At 35.2% G+C, this 23,786-nt stretch overlaps 1 protein-coding gene across 1 annotated transcript in view; it reads right to left on the bottom strand.

The window, feature by feature from the left end:
• Positions 1-23,786, bottom strand: part of LOC132708237 (uncharacterized) — a 44,593-nt gene that overhangs the window by 18,683 nt on the left and 2,124 nt on the right. Inside the window, exons 2-4 of the mRNA XM_060680415.1 lie at positions 12,985-13,069; positions 5,868-6,029; positions 156-2,487 (exon numbers count right to left, since the gene is read on the bottom strand). Coding sequence (XP_060536398.1) covers positions 156-2,487; positions 5,868-6,029; positions 12,985-13,065 — 2,575 coding nt within the window. The 5' untranslated portion in view covers positions 13,066-13,069. The remainder of the gene's footprint in view (positions 1-155; positions 2,488-5,867; positions 6,030-12,984; positions 13,070-23,786) is intronic.

The following is a 23,786-nucleotide window of genomic DNA, read 5'->3' as shown; positions in this document are numbered from 1 at the left end:
AACATTACCGATAAAAAAAAGAGAGCAATTTTCAATTACACAATGTTATTTGTACCTGCAAATTCGTCCTTGACACTTTTTGTTGAAAATTTTCAATTTGTTTTCTTACCCTTCCTGACGTATTGCAAAATATGCAATGCCACTGATAATTTTACCTGCCCGAGTTATATTTTTTGTATCCTCTCGTTTATTCACTACGGGTTCCTGTTCAACTTCAGCTGAATCCATTTCATGAGCGAATTGTTTTGCGGATTTTCGTCCAGCGATTGTTTCTTGCTTTTCATTAGTAACCCTTTTAATTCTATCACTAGTTGGACTCCTTACAAAATAATTGTCTTTTTGTGGTATATACAAGTTGGCAAAACGTTCGTTCGGCGACAAACTTCCGAGACGTTTCTTGTACTTTTTGTCTTCGAGTACAAATCGGGGCCATCGCTGGAATCCGTTATTAAATTTTAGCAACAGCGCCTGTTTTTCTTCATCTGTTAGCGATTTGGTGCGTTTTGCTTCAGTAGTTGTTGCCTTTAATACTTTTTTCGGTTTTGGTTTACTTTTCTTCATGGTTCTGCCACGAATATGAGTAACGCTTGACAATCCCTGATGTCCATCTTCTGAAAATATATCCGACGGGATCGGATTGCGATCGGATTGCGAATTGCGATATTCATTTTTCTTTTTATCTGTTACTGGTCTTTTAGTTTTTTTGGTAGGTTTCTTGGTAGTTCCTTTTGCTGTTTCTTTCTTCTTAGTTCTCCTATCAACATTGACAACATCTGACAATCCTGGTTCCTGGTCATTGTTATGCAACGAATTTGCATCTGGGAATTCCATCGACTTGACTACAGCATAATTGTAATCTTTATCATCGTCGTCGATTTCGTATTCTGACGGGAATTCAAGTTCATTTTCGATTTCACCTTCAACATCGGCGTTTAACTTTTGATCAAATTCCGCGTGGTCTATATTCTCTATTGCGTCTTGCTCCCCAAAATCCCCCAAATAAGCGTCGTACATCGACTCGACCGCTTTCAGGCTTCTTTTATGGAAAGCTGGGATAAAATCGTCTAAAATCGCATCATCCTCACTCGCATAGCATTTCTGTTTCCTCCTTTTACCCTTACGCGTTTTTTTTTTCGAGTGACGGTGTTCGGATTTTTTCTTGCCTTTTCGAACGTGCGCTCCTCGCCTGGGTTCTCTATTCGCCTGCGGATTAGCAATTAAATCGTTCAATTCGTTAAACGCAAGCGGACGATTTAAAACCACGCGTCTTTGAGTTGGGAGGTCCCTGACTTTGCCGTACAGATTGTTTCTGCGGTCAGCTCTCTGCTCCATCTTGAATTTATTGCGTACGTTATTCCATCGACTGTTTTCGTATGTGTCGAATAAGTTATTTTTTGAATTATGACCTAATTCGACGAAGCGACTTGGTTTTATTTCAACTTCTTCGAAATCATTTTCGTCATCGTAGGCAATGACGTATGTATCGTCATCACGCTCTTCCTCGAGGTCATCGCTTAATTCTCTATTGCCATCTTTACTATATTCTACAGCTTGCATGCTTTGAAACGTATTCTTCTCCAAGTCATTTGATTTTAATCGAGTCTCCTCCTCATTTTGATTAGAGGGTTCCACGTATTTATTGCGCTGATCCGAATCGTCTCCTAAATTAAAAACTAAATGGTCCGCGGGCTCCACCTGTTCAAACGAAATGGTCGTGGCATCAAGTGGTTGCAAGTTGAGGAATGCTAGACCGTCGTTTTCATGTTGCTTCAAGTCGAGTTGCCTTTTGTTAGATATTTTGTTATCGTTTACGGTTTCTTTCGCGGTTCCTTTGTTTGCGCCATCCAGTATTACACCTTCTACTTTATCATAATCGGCTTTGTCATTTCCGACCTGATAACGTCTGTTTTGATGATTGCTATTCCTATCACCACGATATACTTCAGGCTGACGTGCGACATTGTTTATACGTTGAGACAGTTTGTTAGATTCTTCACGATCGGTGTGTTTTTGCGCCATATTGGCAACGGAGATGGCAAAATTGGGACCCATTTGTTTTTCTTCGTCGGTTGCGGCACCGGCGGAAAAAGAGTTCTTGGCATCCGATGATCCGACGGGCTCAATATTTAGAACAACCGATTTCGGATCGCTGTAATCCTCGTCCGTTTTGTCCAACTTCTGTCCATAATCTTTGATATTAATTTGCACGCCTCTTTTACTATTTTTTAAATAATCGTTTTTCTCCGTTTTCAATGTTTCCGAGTTGCGTTTTAATCGTCCACCTAACCCGTTATTTGCGTAGTTGGATTCCACATCTCTTCGTAACCGAATCGGACTGTGTAAATATTTGCTATACCGTTCGTTAGGATATTTATTTTCCATGTTTGTCTGATACATAAAAGGGTAAATGTCGTTATTAGGCACATCATCCAAGCTGGAATACCCGTGTGATTTTTTTCCGTCTTCCAGAGCACTTTCACCGTAGCCCTAAGATAATAAAGTACATAGTATAGGAAAAAACTCGTTTTACCGAAGTTTACAGAATTAATATATAAGTTGCCGCACTCTCCATCAAACCTTTGATGTAAATTCGACGTGACGAGATCCGCTTCCCATTCATTCCCGTTTATTATTCTACTGGGTTACCAGGGATCTCCGATTATATGTTTATCCCGCGTGAAGCATATACGTGGGGGTTCCAAAAATATGATATATTTATAAATAAATAAAATGACGCACTTAATAAAGATATCTTCATAGCTACATAATTTAAATTGAAATTTTTAAACAAATATACGAATATACGCTTCTCGGACAAAAATATTGCTCTACCGTAAAGTTTAAAAAAGAAGGTACCAAGCAGAAGGAAAAATTGAACCATAAAAATAAAACAATGCTTGAAGGATTTGACAATAAAAATTTTCTATTCCTGTCAGTAAATTCCAGAGAGTGTTTTAAATTCGTATTTTTTTCCATATTTAGTATAGGAATACTATTGATTTGAAAATTAAACAGACCTTCTGGAATTTAGTGTTACGAATGGAAAATTTCTATTGTCAAACCTTTCAAGCCTTGTTCTACTTTAATGGTTTAATTTTTCGTTCTGCTTGATAGCTTCTTTTTCAAAGGAGTTATTAAGCTTTGTAGTAGACCGTGATTACATTAATTACATAAATAAATTTAAATATTTTTTTATTACAATAATTGGTTAATTAGTGGACATACAAAGGAAAAAACTAAAATTTTGTTTTTATAATTACAATTTGTTTTATCTTATTTTTATATAAATTTATAGACAAACTTCCGCCACATCAAATATGTACCAGTTAAAATGGTAATTGGCATAATAGAAAGCCCATTTCAACTAGCAAGTACGCTATGAAATTTTCATTTTTTCTTTTACCAACGTTAAAGGTTGTCAGTATTAATCTTGGTAGTGTAGCTGAGCCATAAATAAATGAACAACTACAGCTACCTAAATGTAAATACCTATTTGGTTTGAACATTCTCACTAGCATCCGCCGCTTGCAGTGTTGATTTCATGTATTATACATTATAATAATGATATCCGGTTCTATAGCATCCTATGTCTTCCGGTTTCCATTCCTTTCGGTCTTCCCAGTCTCCTGGTTGTAGTTTCCTTTCTGACATGGCTCGGCGTATTCCGTTTAGGCATGTGATCTTAGGTCTTCCCTTTTTCCTTCTTTCTGTGGATGACCATTTTAGAATTTGCTTTGGTAATCTTTCTTCACCCATTCCCTCTACGTGGCTATACCAAATAACTTCTGCACGTCCATGATTGCTCTTATTTGTTGGTTGTTTACTCGATCCATCCTTGATTTACCTGTCGCTCTGCGCCAGAAGTCCATTTCTAAGCACAGCAGTCTTCTTTCCAAGGCTTTGTCTAGGTGCTATGTTTTGCATCCATAAAGGACTATGCTTTTAAATCGTATCGTATATAAGTTTTTTCCTTTCTTTAGCAATATGTGTAGACCAGAGAGTTGAGACATCCTATGACTCTTTTCTCCTTCACTATTCGGTCTTCTATTTCCTATCTTGTTCGTCAACTCTTATTCATCTTAGTTCCCAGTAGTATTCCTCACATGACGTCGCCGTAACGCTATTCCCAACTTCCAGACCCTGTTCCTCTCCTCCCACACACATGTATTTTGTTTGATTACAGTTTACTGTCAGACCCCATCTTGTATATTCATAAAATAGCATCCTTGTCTTTTTTATCCTGCGCCACTACTTGATTCCGCAAAATGGAGGGTGCAAAAATTGATGCGATTTGTTAATTCTAACGTACACATATTTACTACATGAATGTACCAGTCGACAAGTAAATTCGGTCGTTTGTTAATTTCCCAGGAGAATCTTACCATCAGATGTTAAACTGGCACCTAATTTCAAAGAAAGAATTGTAAATTTCTGAAGGGGATTTCGAGCTGTTATCACTTCTTCTTCTTGTAGTGCCGTAACCGTTAACGATTGTTGGCTATCATGCTGGCTATCATCTTGACGATTCGTGTCTTGTTTACCCCTGCTCGGAATAATTGCACGGAGGAGTGACCATACCATTGATGTTAGTTTTTCAACCAGGATGTTTTTCATCGTCCTGGTCCTCTTCTGCTGTTTATCTTTCCTTTCATGATTAGATGTAGCCGTCCATACTTTTTGTAGCTTACGCGTTTCAATAGCCACACTTATTTCTGGTTCTTTAGACATTCTGGTTAGAACGTCGATGTTTCTCACATTATCCATCCAATTTATTCCGAGCAGACGCCGATTCACCCATATCCCAAACGTCTCCACATGTTTCATCACATAGTCATTAATTAATACCATAAAATAAGACGGACAATATTTAGCACTGAACCATCCTCATTCTAAGATATAGGGATATATCGTGCCTACCCAAGGCTTTCTTCATCCGTACGAACGTTGCTCTTGCTTCCCTATTCTTATTTTTATTTCCACTGATGGATCCCAACAGTCATTAATGCTACTGCGCAGATAAGTGAGCTTATTGACTTTTTCTATCGGCAAGTTTGTTTACTTATAATCACATATTTCGTTTTCCTGGTTTCATTTTCAGTAAATACCGTTCACATACGATTGTGATTTTATGTATCAGTAGTTGCAAATCGTCATTATTGTTTGCCAATAACATCGTATCGTCAGCATAGTTGATGTTGATATTTCTGCCATTTACTATTCCCATCCCTGCGTTTCTAAAACCTTATTGAATATTACTTCCGAATACAGATTGAAGAGCAGGAGGGCAAAATGCACTCTACGCTGTAAATTGGTTTCCCATTTTCACTGTTGCCTTGTGGTTCCAATACAGGTTTACAATTATTTGGATGTCCTTGTCTATTCCCGTTGTTTTGAGTATTGCAAGCATGTAAACTGCAAATTTTCGTTCGACTGTGACTTGAGTCTAACGTTATATTAGCCTATCTATGAATGTCTATAAATCCAAGTACATTCTTCCAAGCGTGACACCTGGAAACAACGATGAGATAATCAATAAAATCTGGACGTTCCCTGGACAGAAAGAGAAAAAAAGGTTTTAAAATAGTATTACCCGGATTCATCTAATGGACAACAACAAAAAAATCAGTCCCTCGTTTAATTTACTGCCACAATCTTCCACTGCACGATACGTCACAGACATTTTGCGCTCATCGAGTAGAAGATGCGCGATGTTTGTTGCAACCGCACCGTGTAGTTCGCCTACTGCCAATCTACTGCAAGTTAGGCGTGAGGGGGACACACGTTCCAAAGGTCGAATCGCGGCACAATGCCCGTGCGGCAACTTGTATTTTAATTCTGTAAACTTTGGTTTAACTGTCAATATTTACCACGTCTTCGTCAAATAAACTATGTGTTTCTTTTAAATGGTCATCGTACGCCTTTTGTTTTTTGGCATAGTCTTTAATGTAGGCGAAATCTTGTTTATGTTGTTGCACACTTGCCAAAAATTCATTTAGTTCCTGTGGTAGATCAGATTTGGGCCTATAAAACTGGAAAAAAAAACATTTAAACCGAACCGAATTGAATTATATTAATGTTAGAAAAAAAACCTTTAAGAGCAAGTTTTGGTTTCTAATAAAAAATTCTAAAATAAACTAATGCATTGTGAAAATTTAGAATAATTATCTCGAAAAACGAGTTATAGCAAGAATAAATTCATAAATAATTGGCAATCTCTGAACTGGAGATACTAGACACCAAAATATTATGGTTCAGTTTAACATGCCTCATGTGTGGCTGGTTTCGGAATAACTGGGCGTTTAAAGTTTAAATATTATCCTGAATTTTCTCATTAATTGAGAAAATATTATAGTAAATTACAAAAAATTGAAATTTTAGGTTTTTTTAATTTATTTTATTTATTTGGACGTTGCTCCTAAAGAGTGCTAGTTACACTCTATTATTTATATAAATCAAATTACATTTTCTTTATCTGACGATATGTGGTTGAAACGTAATGAAAAATTTGAGAGAATATTTAATTTTTCATGGAGAGGGAGCAACAAAAAACCAATATTTGACAATAATACTTTTGGCAATGGTACTAAAAAAACTTGAAATGTAAAGTTGGAATTCTATTTTCTTGTAAGTACGTTTACGTATCATTTAGTTTTGGTTAGTTTACATGCGTGTTACTTACTACTAGTGCTAACGCATTAAATGGTAATCACAAATCGAAATCTGAAACTTTTTACAAATGTTTACAATATTTGATTTGAATTTTTCTTATTATTATTACCCGAACCTTTTTATTTTAAAGGTATTTTCAAAAACATGTATTTTAAAAATTTCTTTCCGCTTTTCATCATGTTGACAGATAAAAAATATGATTTAATTTATCTGAAATTTAACTGAAACAGTTTCAGTCAAGCTCTGAAGAAGCCAACAGGATGACTGGCGAAATGTCAGCATGTTCGACTCAGCAAAAACCGACGCAGGAGGAATCCAAAAGTTTTGTAAAAAGTATTACGGTAGCCTGTGGAGATTGAAAAGTTGGGAAACGTTATTTTTATAATATACAATTCATAACTTAAAAAAATATATATCAGATTTTTGAGTTTAACAGAAGGAATTCTAACAGAACACTGTCATCTAAGAAGACAGAGGTACTGTACTTTCTCGAGAGTACAGGGCTCTCCTAGGAAAGAAAGCGAGGATGTCCAGGCATAATGGAATGGAAGGTCTGAATGTACCGCCTTGGTCAGCAGGGACAGGGGTTACCGCAGAACAGATCTTGGCATATTCTGAGAAAATTCTGCCAAAAAACAGGCGGATGGCAGTTCCTGAATCTTCTTCTTCTTAGTCGTATTCTTATGTCCGAGAAATCGTGATCTTACACAATCAGCTGCGTATCCATGATTTTCTTTACTTGGTCTATCCATCTAACGACCTGCCTCTTGGTCGTTTTTCTTCTACATTTCCCTGTACTATCATTTTCTCCAGGTTGTCACCATCTCGTCGTGTGGTGTGTCCATAGCATTTTAAGATTCGCCGGCGACATACTGTGGACAGTCTATCTTTGATCTTTAGCTCCCTTAGTATAGATTCATTGGTACATTTCTCAGTCCATGAAATCGGAGCATACGTTGCCAACACCACATCTCATCTCGTATGTTTGGTGTTTTCATAGTTTGGGATTCCGCTTCGTAGAGAAAGATTGAGAATACAAGCGATTTAACCCGCATCATTTTCGTGTTTCTTATTCAATTCCAATTCATCTGCATTTTCTATGTTTGTCAGGTTCGGACGTGAAAGGATTCCGCTATGTCAATCACCATGAGCTTAGTCTTGCTCAGATTTAATTCCAGACCCATTTTCACTTTGCACTCTGTTCAACATCATCCTCATTTCGATCTCTCTCGCCAGCATTGTTGTATCGTCTGCATATCGTAGGTTTGTCAGTTTTTTACCACCTATTGATAGTCCTCCCTCGAAATCGTCTAGGGCGTTTCTGATTATAAGTTTTCCGTAGGCGTTAAAAAGCCTGGGGGACAATATGCATCCTTGTCCTGTGATGAGTGGTTATCTATTTTCACTATGGCTTCATTTTATTCATATAGGTTCTTAGTTAGACTTATTAAGTGATTCGCTATTCCCATTTCTCTGAATATTTGCCACAAGCATTTCCATTTTACGAAGTCGAATGCTTTTTTTAGTCAATAAAGCAGAGTAGCATAGGGGAATTAAATTCTCTTTTCTATTAGTTGTCTAATATTGAAAATTTGGTCTCGTGTTCCTCTTCCTTTCAAAAAGCCGACTTGCTCGGATGGTATTTGTGAGTCTAGGTAACGCCGTAAGCGGCGGTCGATTATTCTTAGGAAAATTTTGCTGGCGTGCGATATGAAAGAGATTGTTCTATAGTTTTCACATTTTTTGGTAGAGGCTTTCTTATGTAAAGGGATAAATATGGACTTAATCCAGTCCGTTGGCCATGTCTTAGTGTGTCGGATCTTGTTGCAAATGTCCAATAGTATGTCTATCCCCGGTTCCTACAGTATCTTTAGTATTTTGGCATTTATGTGATCTACTTATTTGTCTTCAGATGTTGTATGGCTTCTATCACCTAAGCCTTTAATATATTCGGCTCTGTTCCTGAATACCACAAGGTTTTAGTGGTTCAAAGTAATTTTGAAAGGACGCAGGTATTATTAGCATATATAGTGCTATGATTTTAGTGATTTTCTACTATTTGTTAAATGATATCAGCTTGATGTTTGTTGAATGAAATGAATAATAGAATTAACGCACAAAATATTCATTGAGAGGTTGATACGTGTATTAGTATCTAAGCTATTTTTATTGTTTTATTTTTATTATTACACCTACATCTGCAGTAGCAACTGGCGTAAACAACAGCCTACCTGCGAACGACAAACAGTCAGTACCGCAGAAAAATAAAAGTCCCGAATTTGTCACCAAAAGCGATGTCGCGATAGCTGTCCATAGCGCTTTAACTGAAACGAAGTCCTCCGATGTTGCCGGACTATAGCGTAATACTTCAAGGGGATTGAGTAGAACTACATCGTCTAAAAAAACACCTCTGGTAGGAAGTCTGAATGATACGAGCAAATGCAAACTACAGGCTGCCGAGAGTCCTGTTAGCTTTCATGTCACGAAACTACCTACCTCACTACAATAGTTAACAACGCTCATGTGGACAAAGTTAATTCAAAATATCCGGAATATTATGCATCCTTCAAGGTGACTGGCCGTACGGGGTCCTGATTAATCGTTTTTTTCCCGTCCCGCGGGGGTACACCCCAACAAGTAGCTGGGACTCTTTCGTGTGGTCGTGGGGTCCTCAGAATATTTTCTCAGAACGTGCAGGGCCTGCGAGGCAAGATCGATATGTTGTTTCTGTTCCTTATGGATAATCACTTCGATGTGGTAAAAAGTGTAAATCGTGAAAATTTCATCCTGCAGAGTTACTAGTGTAGGAAAAGCACCACCAAAGGTGGCTGTGCAATATATGTAAAAAATAATATTAAGTGAGAGGCATTAGATCTTGATAAATATTGTATAGATTTGCATGCCCAATTCTGCTGTATTGTGTTCCCTACGATCGATACAGTGGTTATGAGTATTTATCGTTCTGGTTCAAAGGATGTTTTTAATACCTTTTATAACAACTTAGAAATTTACTCCTCGACGAAAAAAGTTTTTATTGTTGGTGATTTTAATGCAAAATTTGGATAACGACGACAATCGAAAAGAATTATTGAACATGCTGGCCTCGTTTGGCATGCATGGGACCATTCACGATAACACTAGAATAACAAATACTTGTGCCAACTGCATCGACAACATCATGGTTAATGTGTCTGACGCGGGTTATGTCTCGGGGGTTATCGACCATCGGCATTTTTCCCGACCAACTAAAAATTGCCAAAATTGTGCCTATCCATTACCGTCCAATCGCAATTATCCCGGTTCTGGCCAAGGTGGTGGAAAAGATATTGAAGAGCAGGCTCGTGGACTATTTCGAGAGCAAGAATCTGTTCAGCAGTTTTCAATTTGGTTTTCGTAAGGGAAAATCTACGACTCTTGCTCTTGTGGACCTTGTCGAGGAGGTGGCACTAGGTCTTGATGGCACTGAGGTTTGACTTGACTAAGGCTTTTGACTGTATTCATTACAATGTATTCTATCGGAAGTTGAAGTGGTATGGTGTGAAGGGCACTCCGCTCGAATTGCTTAAGTCTTACCTAATCAATAGATCTCAGTTGGTCGAAATCAACGGAACTAGGAGCGACGAACTTCCCGTCAGGTATGGTGTTCCGCAAGGCTCTATACTAGGCCCAATACTTTTCGTTATATACATTAACGATTTTCCCTTATACATCCCCCATCATGCAGACGATGCTGCCCTCCTAATAAGGGGAAAGAATCCCTTTCATCTGGCGGAAGAGTGTGTCCGCGCAGAGGAAGTCGCGGAGACCTGGTTGAACTGCAACAGTCTTGTTCTTAATCATAGCAAAACTTAGCGTATGACCTTCTCAGGCAATAGATTCAGTCATCTTAATCAAGTCCCAATTAATGTATTGAGCGTCACACTTTACCTACTGAGGCATCTTAAATCCTTTGCCAAAACGATCATGCTGAGGATGGCTTATTTTGGCTTATTTCACTCTTTGCTGTCGTACGCAGTCCTAAACTGGGGCGGGTCTGTCCATGCAGCCAAAGCTTTCCGAATGCGAAAGAAAGCTGTACGTACAATTCACGGATCAACACCTCTGGCACATTGTCGCCCTATCTTCAAGAGGCTAAAAATCATGACACTTCCTAGTCTGTGTCTAGCCTCGCACCGACTTGTACAATGTTCTTCCTCAACATATCAGAGACTTATCACAGTCTAAATTCCTCCAGAGAAGTTAGATTGTTTCTTCTGGAGCATGCTTCTTACTCCATTATAGAATACACCCTTTCGGCCAAACACGAATTTTAGATCAACATGTTTTATTATCTACCTATCTATATTTATTTTCTGTTAAATTCTAGATTCCATCGTTTTTACACTTTATAATTTATGTATTGTACTTATATAGTGTACGTCTATTGTATATTTGGTGATATTGTTTTCACGCATGGAATTTTTCTATTTTTCTATCTTAAGACTCTGTTTATACGATTTATTTATCCACAACCACAAGTTGTCAGTGTAAATCTTTCTTTTTTCTTTTGTACTACTGACGCGCCATTTGTTATAAATACTTTTTATGAAAAAAATGGCTAAATAAATCTATCTATTATTTTTCAACATTTCTCTTCCATACTATTTACAAATCTTTTGGATTCCTCCTGCGTCGGCAGTTTATAAATGAAACTGGCTGATTTTTCGTTAATCAGGCTTCTTCATGGCTCAACTGATTAAAATTTGTTTATATTATAAATTAAGCTGCGTTTGTAAGTAAAACCGTGATTATACACAAGCGTGTTCGTGTATTTAAAACGTTCAGTTTTATCAATTCCCGCCAGAAAAATGTGTTTATAGATTTCCGTTTACTTGCACCAACCGCATCTCTCGCTCGTTTTCGGTATTAAAATTTTAACACTCCATTAAGAGCCGTCCATGTTTCATGGACAACAACGCCCCAGTTCAACTAAATGTGCTGTTACGTTACCTACTGCTCCTCTTTTTTCCTCGTCGCTGTAATATTGCCGTTTTATTTATGCTAAGTGCATATACACGAATATGTCCATAGGTATTTATAAATTTTGTTCGTGCTATACATAAGAGCTTTGGTTATTTTAAAAGCTATTTAAAAGTAAAAAGAAGATTCTTTTGTTACTTACGAGTATTTCTAAATGCGATTTATTACGCACATTAGATGTTGCCCAAAAGAAATTGTATTTATTTTTAATACAAATTTTTTTATAGATTTTGGTTCTCATGCTTGTGTTTGAAGGAACTAATGGCCTTTCTATAAAACTTCTTTTTCGACATTCTTATTATTAAAGTGCACGAGAAGGTGCGGTTTGGTTGAGGAGTTGGCGCAAAAACAGAAAGAAATTCATTTTGATATGAGCTATAAAAATTGTTTGGATTAAGAAGTACGAGACGTTTCTATTTTTAAAATTTAGCTGTTAATTGTTGACGCATTTAGTGGTCTTTAGTTGATCAATGCATAACACTGCCCCGTGTTTAACGTTTAAAGTACACAAAATTTGGAAAGTGAAGTCCAGAAAATTAACACTTCCCCGTTTTTGTCAATATGTAAATACAGAAGTAGCCATTTATAACAATGTTGTTTATTAAATGATATTTTTCTTCAGTGAATCTAGAATGTCGAATAAAGACGTCCTTACCCTAAACAAATAAGATGGACATATCATAGACATATCATTTGGTTGAAGCTGTAGTTTATTCGGTTCCATTTGTTTCTTTGTTAACAGTTTCAGAAGATTTGTAAACGCATTCATTATATTTTATACATGTTTCCGTACATAAAGTTAATTAAATCAGAACAAAAAAAATACAGTGAACGGCTAAAATAACGCACGAATTCATTTATAAATCAGGTATTGGATTTCATAATTCTTCTTGGTTGTTGTTGAATCCAGAAGTTATGTATAGTAATTAGGACGAGCGTTTCAAATGTATGTATTTGAAACGAAACAAATGATTACTATCACGTAGTGAAAACTGTAAGAAACAAATGTCATTAAAATCGATGGCTGATAACATTAAAAAAAAACTAAAATAAGTTAGACATAAAGTGAGCGATTTTCAATTATCCCCAAATTAATGCTTAATGTTTAAATAGATTATAAACATAACTAACCAGAAATTATTATAAAAACTAAACAAAATTTTGTGTAATGGTCTGCGAATCCTGCGAATACGATCTAATCCTTCAAAATAGATGTTTTTTCTTTTTAGAACAGAGAAAAAGAAGTCCACATTTGATAATGGCAAATAAAAAGCAATACTAAAAATAAATACTTACCTGAAGAAAATCGTCGCAGTCTGCCAAGTTCTGATAAACCAAAAATAGCCAGGCCAATTTTTGAAATGCATGTGCAAGCATAAACCTGTAAAAAGAAGAACGAGTGACCGTAATTTACTTCCACCACGCATGTTAAAACAGCAAATTCGGAAGAAGCGACACTTTTGCGCTTCCTCGTAGCCAGATCAAATAGTTTTGCGCCTTCTTTTTGGCAGTTCAATTAAGATACCACATTCCATCTAAAAGTTATAAAATAAACTAAAAATTTAGTAAATATTTCGTTTTTCATATTCCCAAATCTTGATACTTGTTATCTCGTATGGTTTCACAAATTAAGAATACCATGCAAATATTTAATTAGGAATAAATTGGGTAAGTCAAAAATAATTGTATTTTCAGAATGAATGCTTGTACACGTGGATTGCTATTTAACATCAACATGAAGAAAATTTTCTACAATCTGTCCTAGCTTTGAGGTATGACCTCAACAACTATTTGTTAAACAGCAATGTTTTTCTCATAAATATTTTTGAAGTGCCAATTAATTTACACATTTTAAAATTTTCTTATTTTTCATTTAAAATAAATATATTATGCAACGAGCGGAGTATATTATACTTTTTGTACGACAGTGATTTTTGCAAAACAATACATTCACTGAGGTTTGGCAATATCTCTGCAAATGTCCGAAGTGACTCGGACCCGTAGGACTAGAAACTCACGTTATTTGGCAAAAATGTACCCAAAAACTAACGGTATTAGAAAAAGTATAGTATGCAACATGTTTGCCCGTCTCCCTCGAGGCAACACTTGTTGCACGATATACTATACTACTCCCTACTTTAAAGCCTCGTTTTCAGATCCACCTAGTATCGTCAGCGAAACTCTCCTACTACCCTGTCGCTAAAATATTGACACTTGTTAAGTTTTTGTGTATAAATATAACATACATCACAGTTGATTCTTATTACTTTTAATACTCCCAATAAAAAATACCAAAAACTATACGCCATTGATAACAACGTTAATTGTACTGAGAAAAAGAGAAATATTCGTAAAACAAAGGTGCGTATATTAGCTTTTTGTTAGTTGTTGGTAATATCTATAGCCTATAATTATCGACGTTCAACTAAATGATATATTGGCAATACTAAATTAAACTTCTTGCAGATTCTGAGTTCGTTCACTTTAGTGGAAGTGATGGGCAACACTACTTTCAATCAACGCTATAATTTTTTCCAAGGAGCCCAGAAACACTTGACAGGTTTTTTGAAAAAATCCAAACAAAATAAATAAAATAACAACAACACAACAGAATAAAACTCGATACCGTTGACTGATAAAAAATATATACAACATATTATGGCGACGAACTCCAGCCACAGCAGAGCAGAGGAGAAGCTGTACGACTGAGTACTAGACTTAAGCGTGCGCGAAGTTTCGAATGTTTCCGCTACTTTAGTCACGGGCTTGTGACGTTACATACCACTCAGTGAATGTGTTCTAGCTGTTTCGCAAAAACGTATCAAAAAGGTAACGGTCGTAGAAAAAGTATAGTATGCAGCACGTTTGATAAACTCTTTAAGGTCACAAACTAGCTTATCCAAAACTAACCAAAAGAAAACTGAAATGCTCAAATACTGTTTGCAAAAAAAAGTAAAGCATGCACACTTCTGCAGATACTCATCAGAAAAGAATATGTGAAAACATTTCTTTGTTTCGTATTCCCCATAAGCCAATCATAATTAATCTTGTAGGTTTCAGTTAAGTACGACATTTTGAATGTGCTTAGTTTTTTGACAAACGGGGAACAACTGTCACCGCAACGTTTCACTTCTTGTTTTTCATCAAAAATGATCATCGTCACTTTTAAACTGCGTAAATTTAAGTGGTTCAGATTAAATGCGTTTATTAAATATCTTGTAACTTGAAAATAAAACTTTCTTGGATTTACTGAACTTATTTAAAGTTAGAGACTCGCGCCGTATTTAATTTTCGGCAACAAAAGTGGCGTTAATAGTTTCCCACACAACGCCACGTTTTCCCGGTCGGTCTCGGAATCAGAAAGATCGAAAAATGTTTCCCCAACTTATTTTAATTTATCTTAGAATGGAAGCATTTTTAATCAGCGCCTTCTCCATAAAAAAGGCTCGCCCATCATTCTCTTTACTCTTTTACTGATGGCCAGGGGCGAAATTAATACGAGATGCTTTTCTCGCGTTTCGGTATAAAGGGCTATTGTGTCTTGAATACTCTGCGCGATAGTGGAACTGTCTTATTAATATCTGTTTGAGTTTCATTTTAATGGATTACTCCCTTGGGGACGATGCCGAGACTCTACGTATACATTTGATGACGATTCCGGCTATTGTCGATTAACTAGAATCGAAATAAAATTCTACTATCACAAAAATCGTCGACTGTGCCTTTAACTGGTCAAAAAAGTCTCCGTTCACATAGTACTTTTTTCTCCTTTCACTTACATTTATTGTGAAATATATTTCAAGTAAATATTGGCAATCTTATTAAGAGTAATAAAAATAAAATAAAAATAATTTGAGACGCTTTTTTTGAGCGATAAAGAATAAGGCAGTTTTAGAAGCAATAAATTATGTCAAATAAGTCTCCATACACTTTAATAAATCACTATTCAGAATTGCAGGTAGAACCGTTAATTATCAATATTTTGTCAAGTCAGCTTGTATCAAATTTCGCTTAAACAAATGAGTTATACTTGTTCGTTTTTGACGTCACTTTTAAAGTGCGGCCACGCTCTGGTCGTCCCAGGAAGTTAACTGCACTAGAAGAGTCTTCTGTTGTGAAAAAAAAATAGAATTAATTCTAAAACAAGTGCACCAAAACTGGCAGAGGAAATCAGGGAAGAGTTTTCAAAAAATGTTAGCCTTCAAACGATTAGAAACTGCTTGCATTGAGCAGGTTATAACGGCCGCGTTGCCGGAAGGAAAAAAATCGAAAAAAAGGTTTGGGATTTGCCCGAGAACACCTTAACAAAAACAGGGACTTTTGGGAAAACGTTATATTTAGTGATAAAACAAAAATTAATCTTTTTGGTCGGGATAAAGTTTGGAGGAAAAAAAATACAGCCCTGAAAATCGAAAATGTCTGTCCTACGGAGAAGCATGGTGGAGGTAATGTTTTATTGTGAGGGCGCATGTCAGTTAATGGGACAGGCAATTGAGCTTTTATTGACGGAATCATGGACAAACATGCCTATTTGAACATCCTAAAAAATAATGTAAAGCAAAGTGTTGAAAAACTTAACCTAACGCCCCTCATTATTTATTCCAACACGATAACGATCCTAATCACATTGTTACGCTTGCACGTCACTTCTTGCACACAACTTCATACACCACCACAATCTCCGGATGTTAACCCCATAGAGCACCTGTGGGGAGAATTAAAGCGACGAGTGATAAAACATCAAGTTACGAGTAAAGAAGACCTCAAAAATAGGTTGAGAGAAGAGTAGAAAACATATCGCCAGAAATGACAAGAAAGCTTGTTTTAAGTCTTCCAAAAAGACTTAAAGCAAATGGCAATTGTACAAAATATTAAACTTTACGAAATTTTTCAATTTATCACAAGAAATAATAGTGTACGGAGACTTATTTCTCAAAGTATTTTTAGATTGTAGTCCAATTTAAATCCAAATATTTGTTATTTGTGCATTTTTCCCACTGCTATGATTAATATATTTGTGTCAAATGTACGAATCACTTTTGCATTTTCCAGAAATTTAGAATTCTAGTATGTTGAGGACTGGACTATAAAACAACATCAACTTCACAATTTATGTGCCCACCAATTTCGTAAAATATGTAACAAATGTCCTCACAATTTATTCGTATAATTTGTCTGCACAAATTCAATTTTAAAAGAGTCACTTCTCAATGATTTCAAAAAATCCTAGGCCGGTTCTGCTCTTCTCCAATAATAATAAACACGTTATCCTTTCCTAATATCCCTGCTCTTCTGTCTCTTTCGATGTCTTTTATTGATGGGACTACACACTTTTCAAAAATTGGGTCTATTCTTTTACTTGATGTTCTTCATGGCTTCTTAATGATGTAGATAGCCAATCTGGCATAAGTAACAGGAGGGTCTCGTAAGAGGTTTTTAAAAAAGAATCTATCAAAAATCATACAATCTATTTGAGTTGGAATTGAACAAGTTGGCACATGAGTTTCTAATAATTTAATTAATTTAGATTTTTCTGTTTCGTTGATACTTTCGCCAAGATGAATAAGCGACAATGGAACGGGCGTTTAAGGATACAAGACATTTAATAAATCAACATTATGTTGCAAAGATAATACTGAAAACCGTCCCATTAGATTTCTTTCTACTTTAACTTCAGATATTTTAACGTCACTTTTCTAAATTCTTACTGTATTTTCTGATGCAAATGTGTAAATTACTTTTTTTGAAATGGGCTTTTCAAATCTGTTTGCATCCTTGCTGCATTCAGCAATAAGTCGATCTCTCAGTGCTTTTTTCGCTGAAGGGTATTGATTATTTGACTCGCAAGTTCCTTTATCGAAATGTTATCTTTTTTAATTCTATCATGATTCATTACGTCGAAATAAATGGATACTTGTTACAGTACTTGCACCATTTTTGTTAATGGTTTTTTCCAATGTGAGGTCCGTTGGAAACTAGAAAATGACTTTTCATTTCGGCTTATTGAAATTCCTCTTTTTGCCAACAATCCAGGATGGGTATTTTATACATTTACTATATTGTTATAGAATCCAACAATCCACCATAAAATAGAACTTAAGAGTGGCTACTTGAGGTAGACTGGAACATATAATTCAAAATCTCCATTCTTATACTTCTCGAATATTCTTGAAACAGTTTTATTAAATTTGCGTATGTAATCCAATACTTCGCTGTCGTGCCGCGCAAGCCTTTTTCTATTTAATGGTAGTAGTAGTAATATCCATCCAAAATTTTCATTAGATTTTTCGAAAAGTTAACTTCACTTCACAGGTACTATGTAGATATACTCGAAAATTTGTAATGACAAATGTCTGATGAATTCACTTACAACGATTGTACTGTGTCCCCGTGATGATGCCCTTAAGCCAGGTTTCCAACCTGTTCGGCGGAATTTTTATATTTGTTTTTATTACAATTAAAAGTACTATTTCTTATAATAAATAATTATTGTTTTATATATATTTTTACACAATATTGTATATTATTTTCTAGGCCATTAATTAAATTATAATGTCAGTTGGGTATTTATGAAATTAGATTGTTAGAAAAATTAAGGGAGAGCAACAACTTTCTTTTAAAAGGGGGCTACCTGCGCAAAAAGGTTGGAAATATGGGCAAAATACCAACTCCGTATTTTTTTTACAATGCCAGTGGCGATGAAGATGAATAACACATTAAAAATTACATTGCATATCTATACACACAATACATATATTTGGTTTGTGGGTTTTTGTTTTTGTTCCTATTTTTTATATAACATAATTTCCAATAAGAAAACTAAAGTTTTATAAAAGTCATAAATATCACTAGTTTTATAATAATTTTTTTTTCCGAGATTTTTTAAATAATAATTGCATTATATTTTCTTTATATGTTTCCATGGACCACAAAATAATAAACATTATGTCAAAAAGAAGGTAATTTGTGAGAAAAGGCGTTTTTTGACATTATATTATAGCGGTTATTTCAAAAATCTAATCCTTTTATTTTGCGAACCCTTAACCTATTTTTTTTTAATTTTTCAAATTTAAGCTTGCCTGCTGTTTGAATGCGACCGTCTGCCAAATTCTTCTTTTTTAATTTTGCTTAGTAATATAATACACAACATTTTGGCATAAAAATAACGGCGATAACCTTCGGGAAGTTTATGGCGTTTTTTTTGACATTATTGACAGCGTCTGCTCCGGCCATTTTAACCAAACATTTATGCTGGTAATAATTACGTAGTTGAAAACTAGTTCTGTTTGTTTAGTTTAAATTTATGTAAAAAAAAAGAGACCACTTACCCATGGCAGACGGACGGTTTTCATATTACAACCAAAAATAGTACCGACATGTCAATTCAAACCCTTGGGTAATTGATTTATTTTTATTTATTTTTACTGCTAGCTCTCGATCTATAAAGGGCGACAATTTTTTTCCGGTTTATAAGCCAGTTCGAAATCACATGACCCATTTTGGTGGTTAAGTAGGACATTTTAAACGCGAGACCGAGCGTCTGATCCCAGAGCCCGCTTTTTGAGACAGAACTAAAACTTTCCACACGCAAGAGTGCGCTTCGATCTATAAAGAGAAAAATGGCATTAAGTAATCAGTAACGCGCTAATGCTGGAAGAATATTGGCACGAAAATATGCATAATAAGTAGTGCAGGTTGAATAGTAGTGTGATTTTAATTCTTTAGTTTCAGTCAGTTCAGTTAGGTTTGTCAGGAGTGACATTTAATTTCATCGTCGCGCTTTGATTTTAATTATTTTAAAAACGTAATTTTATCAATATTTTCTTTGACAATCAGCATTTTAAACGGAAACTCTCCCGTTTATCAACGAACGAAAATAATTTTCCAGTATGAGAACGCGTCTTTTGTCGAGCTTTAACATTCGCATTTTGTCATGCAAATTTCTCATTTTGCGCCCTTTAGCCGAGGACAGGTTAATTTAAAAATTCAAAATAGTACCATTGTAATTTACTTTTATTAAGAAAAAGAGAAATAAACCCACTGCGGGCTTTGCAAATGAACATTTTGCGTTGTCGTTATATCTTAAAAAAGCTTTTATAATTTTCTTGTAAATTTGTTCAGGAATTTGGTGTAATGTGAATATGACGGAGGTAAATAGACGACAACACGTCAATATTTTATCAATATTTTATCCTTCTTCTTTCGAAAATAATTGGGTAGGTATGTTTTGTTCAAATCGCGAAAGGCATTAGAGAGATAAAGAACTCCAAATTTTGAGATTTAAAAAAGAGTCTACATAATTCTTAATCGCATCAGGCAAGGTGCATATGGTTCACAAAGAATTTTAAATAAAAGAATTCGAATGTTTCTTATTGTATGAACAAAAATATTGTGCATTTGTTGCTTTAACGTTTTAATTATTTTTTTCTATTCCCGTCTGTAAAATACCTAATTACCCACCGATCTCGCGTGCGGGAAGTGTCACTTTACCACGTCAATTTCGTTTCCTATGAATCCGAGCCATTTCGGACATTTCCGGGATTTTACCGCACGGATTTGGGAGCAATCGGATGTTTTCGGAGATATTTCCCACGCTTTGAAATTTGACGCTTGTCAATTCTGACGGTCATGTCAGTGAATGTATTCGTGTTGTTTTGCAAAAATGTAGCCAAAAACTAACGGCCGTAGAAAAACCATAGTATGCAACACGTTCGGTAAACTTATTAACTCACTCGTTTATTAAAAACTCGCTCCGCTGCGCTCCGCTTGTGCCAAATAAACTCGTGAGTCAAATGCCGTTTACCGCACTTGTTGCATAATATACTATTGCAGTAGCTTTAACCTCAGACCTTCCCAGGTAGTAAAACCCATCACAACAGATGTTTATTCTGCATTAAGTAGGACCGTAACGAATATTTGTAAAAACTTGAAGTTTTTATTTGCATTGATGCTGTGGTGTATTTTAGAACAAGTAGAAGCGTTTATTTGCTATATATATTAGGGAGGAATTTGACTATGATCATTCCACTAAGTACGTATTTATGTACCTAATTCTCAAGCTTTGACCCTGTGAGGCTGTTTTCACTGGTTAGTTCAAACGGTAAGGGTAAGTACCTGTACTCTATTTATCTTACAAGTAAGTTTGAAGATAATCATTTTTGTTTTTTGTGTCAGTCGATTAACAAGGTTCTTCTTGTATTTTTGTGTCTTCTACATAGTTTTTCGATTTGTAAAAAACAAAAGTCTTTTTTAAGAGTTTTAGATTATATTCTCGGTTCGATAGCACAAATAGCACAACAAAATGGAGATGAAATCTTGAGATTTATGCAAATATATGCAAAGTCCCACTAAACGCGAGTTTTCTTTTCTTTAATTATTTTAATTGTTCATAAGGCTGCCTTTGCGTTTAGTATTCGAGTAAATTAGTTCAATTTTCCATAGCCTGTTCTTATCCTGCCTGCTTTTTATCAATTGTTTTCTTCAATTTATGCTTAATATATGGGATATACGAGGTGTTATTTAATAAGTGTCCGATATTTCGCAGGGGGATATATCAAGTATTTTAAAGGTTTTTTAGATACAGGATATCCCAGTTTTATTTTTATTTCTATTCTTGTTGTAGCGACTTTTCAGTGTATTTTTGTGCTTATTTTGAATATGTTATTTGTTTATATAAACATCGATTTGTTTTTCGATGGCTATATGCACTACAGAATAATTGAAAGTTTAAATAATATGACATGAATAGATAAATACGGATTGTGCAATGATACCAAGTTCGTAACGTATCTTGGGGACTGTATAAGTTTCATACTGTTACTAATAAGAATAAAATTTGTTACGTTTTGCCCATTTTTTTGTAATCCACATTTAACTCGTTTATTTTGACTAAATACTGACGAAAAAACCAACGTCCAAATTGAAAACTATTGAATTCACGGCATTCAAAATGGTTGTCGAATGCCGGAAGATCTTATTGGTCGAAAGAGAAATTTGAAGTGCCCATGCACGTATTGAATTTTCCTTTTCGACATTTTTTGGATGTTGGCTTTAAAAGTGCTTGGCATAAGCATAGGCAACTGTTTTTGTTATTCAATTTTCTGATTAACTAAAGAAAATAAGAAAAGTCGGTTGGGTTTTCTTGTTTCCTGTTGTTAAGTTAGTTTCTGTTAAAAAAGGTAAGGTATAATTTCTGTCTTTACTCGGTACTTGGTACTTGGTATTCTCGATGGTGTTGATTGAAAAAAAAAAACCTTCGATATATCGTGGAGCTGTGAAATGCGCTGGATTTTGATTACATATAAAAAATCTAAAGGTTTTTATTTAAAAATATTATTGAAAGTTTGCTACTAAATAAGGGTTGCCACTTCAATATTCCGCCTGTATGTTTCGCCTCGGGGCTATCTTTACAGCTTCCGCCGCTTCCATTATTTCACGGGGCTGCACAGTTATTCGAATTTAATAATGTAAGAATTTAGATATGTTATATGGATGCTTTTAACGCCGCGCGAGCACGAGATCGACGTAAAAAGAAAAACACGAACACTTTACGTAGGAATAGCTAAGCATTTTAAGAATTGCTCTCGGACGTTTCGCAGAAAGGAAAAAATAAAAGCGGGGAAGAATCCTTTCTTAACCGAATTATATATCGGTTGAGCACTCTGCAATATAAAATTTGCAGTGCTTTTGCCTGCGATAAACATTTTTAACATTTCAAAGGAAAATGTAATACTTTTTACCGACGATAACTTTTTCGAATTCCTTCAAAGGAAGGAGTTTGTATAAAGGCTATATAGGGTAGCTCACTACCGCTGAATTCTTCAAAAAAGTTTAGTTTATCAAAAAAAATTAGTTAAAGGAGTTGTTTATAAAGCTGCACGCAATGAAGTTAGTTTTGGCATAACTCTAACCGAAAATGTGTTCAACAGAGATAACTATAACGAATTTTGGCATTTGATTGAGTTTTGATGGAAAATCTGTAATAACAGGACAACTGCTGCAAAAGGGTATTAAATGATGTAATTTGTTGAAAAATTTTGGACTCCTTAAGCTATATATACAGGTGATTACCAGGAGTGAAAAATGATTAAAAGGCGGTGTTTCATCTTTCAATATTTTTAAATCAAGATATTTAAAAATTTATTGGGATTAAGTATTTGGAAACCTGAAGAAACCTAGTATGAAATTTTCTCAGAAATCCATAAATATACTGGAGTTCCACTTAAAATGAGGAAGTCAGATGCTGTGAGGCACTTATGTTTTTAAAATATTGTTATGGAGATATAAAAGAACACAGTAATTACTAATATGTCTACATTTACTACTGCAGCTTATTTGTAATGTAATAAATCCCGTTTGCATATTTTTCTTAAATTAAATTTGGTGATTACCAGTGGGATTAACCGTTAGCCATTACCTTTTCGCATGTCAGAGCGACGTTACTTATACAAAGCACATAACTAAAGCAAATTTAAAATTCATTGAATTCAATTTAATCTGGACTTACAAAACCAAAAGAAAGTGTTGGAAAAATTTTTATAATACAGTTACCGTTTGCCATATAGTCATCAGAATATAGGAGCCGGAATTACTGTAAAACTGATGTTGCGGGCATGACCCTAAATTTTACGTGCCCTGAAAATTCTTGGAAAAGCCACCACACACTGAAAACTATCAAAATGACAAACTGTCAGTGGCTGGGTCTTATTGACTGGAAGAGATTTTTACAATGACTGGTGTGTATTATCAGCATGGGAAAATTAGTAACATTTCGGAAACTCATATTTGTATCAGAAAAAATCCCATAAAATAGACCATAAAAATTTGTAGTATAAGTTGAGAACAAAATACCAAAATGCATCTTTTTGTTTTTGTTTTAGGGCAACCCACAAATAAGAAGTGTTTTTTTTTTCGATGTATAGAACTTTAATTTGCAATAAAACAACGATGGCATGAATTTTATTTATCCGAAAGATAATCTTGTGGCATTACATTTTAAATATGATTTCTGGCATATGACCGTCATGGCTGGACGTCCAATTTTCGATGACTTTTTCCAACATTTGAGGCCGTATATCGGCAATAACAAGGCGAATGTT

Source organism: Cylas formicarius, unplaced genomic scaffold (assembly GCF_029955315.1).
Source record: "Cylas formicarius isolate icCylForm1 unplaced genomic scaffold, icCylForm1.1 PGA_scaffold_10__41_contigs__length_53128322, whole genome shotgun sequence".
NCBI lineage: Eukaryota > Metazoa > Arthropoda > Insecta > Coleoptera > Brentidae > Cylas > Cylas formicarius.
Note: the sequence above shows the minus strand (reverse complement) of the source record. Positions and strands in the feature narration are given on the sequence as shown.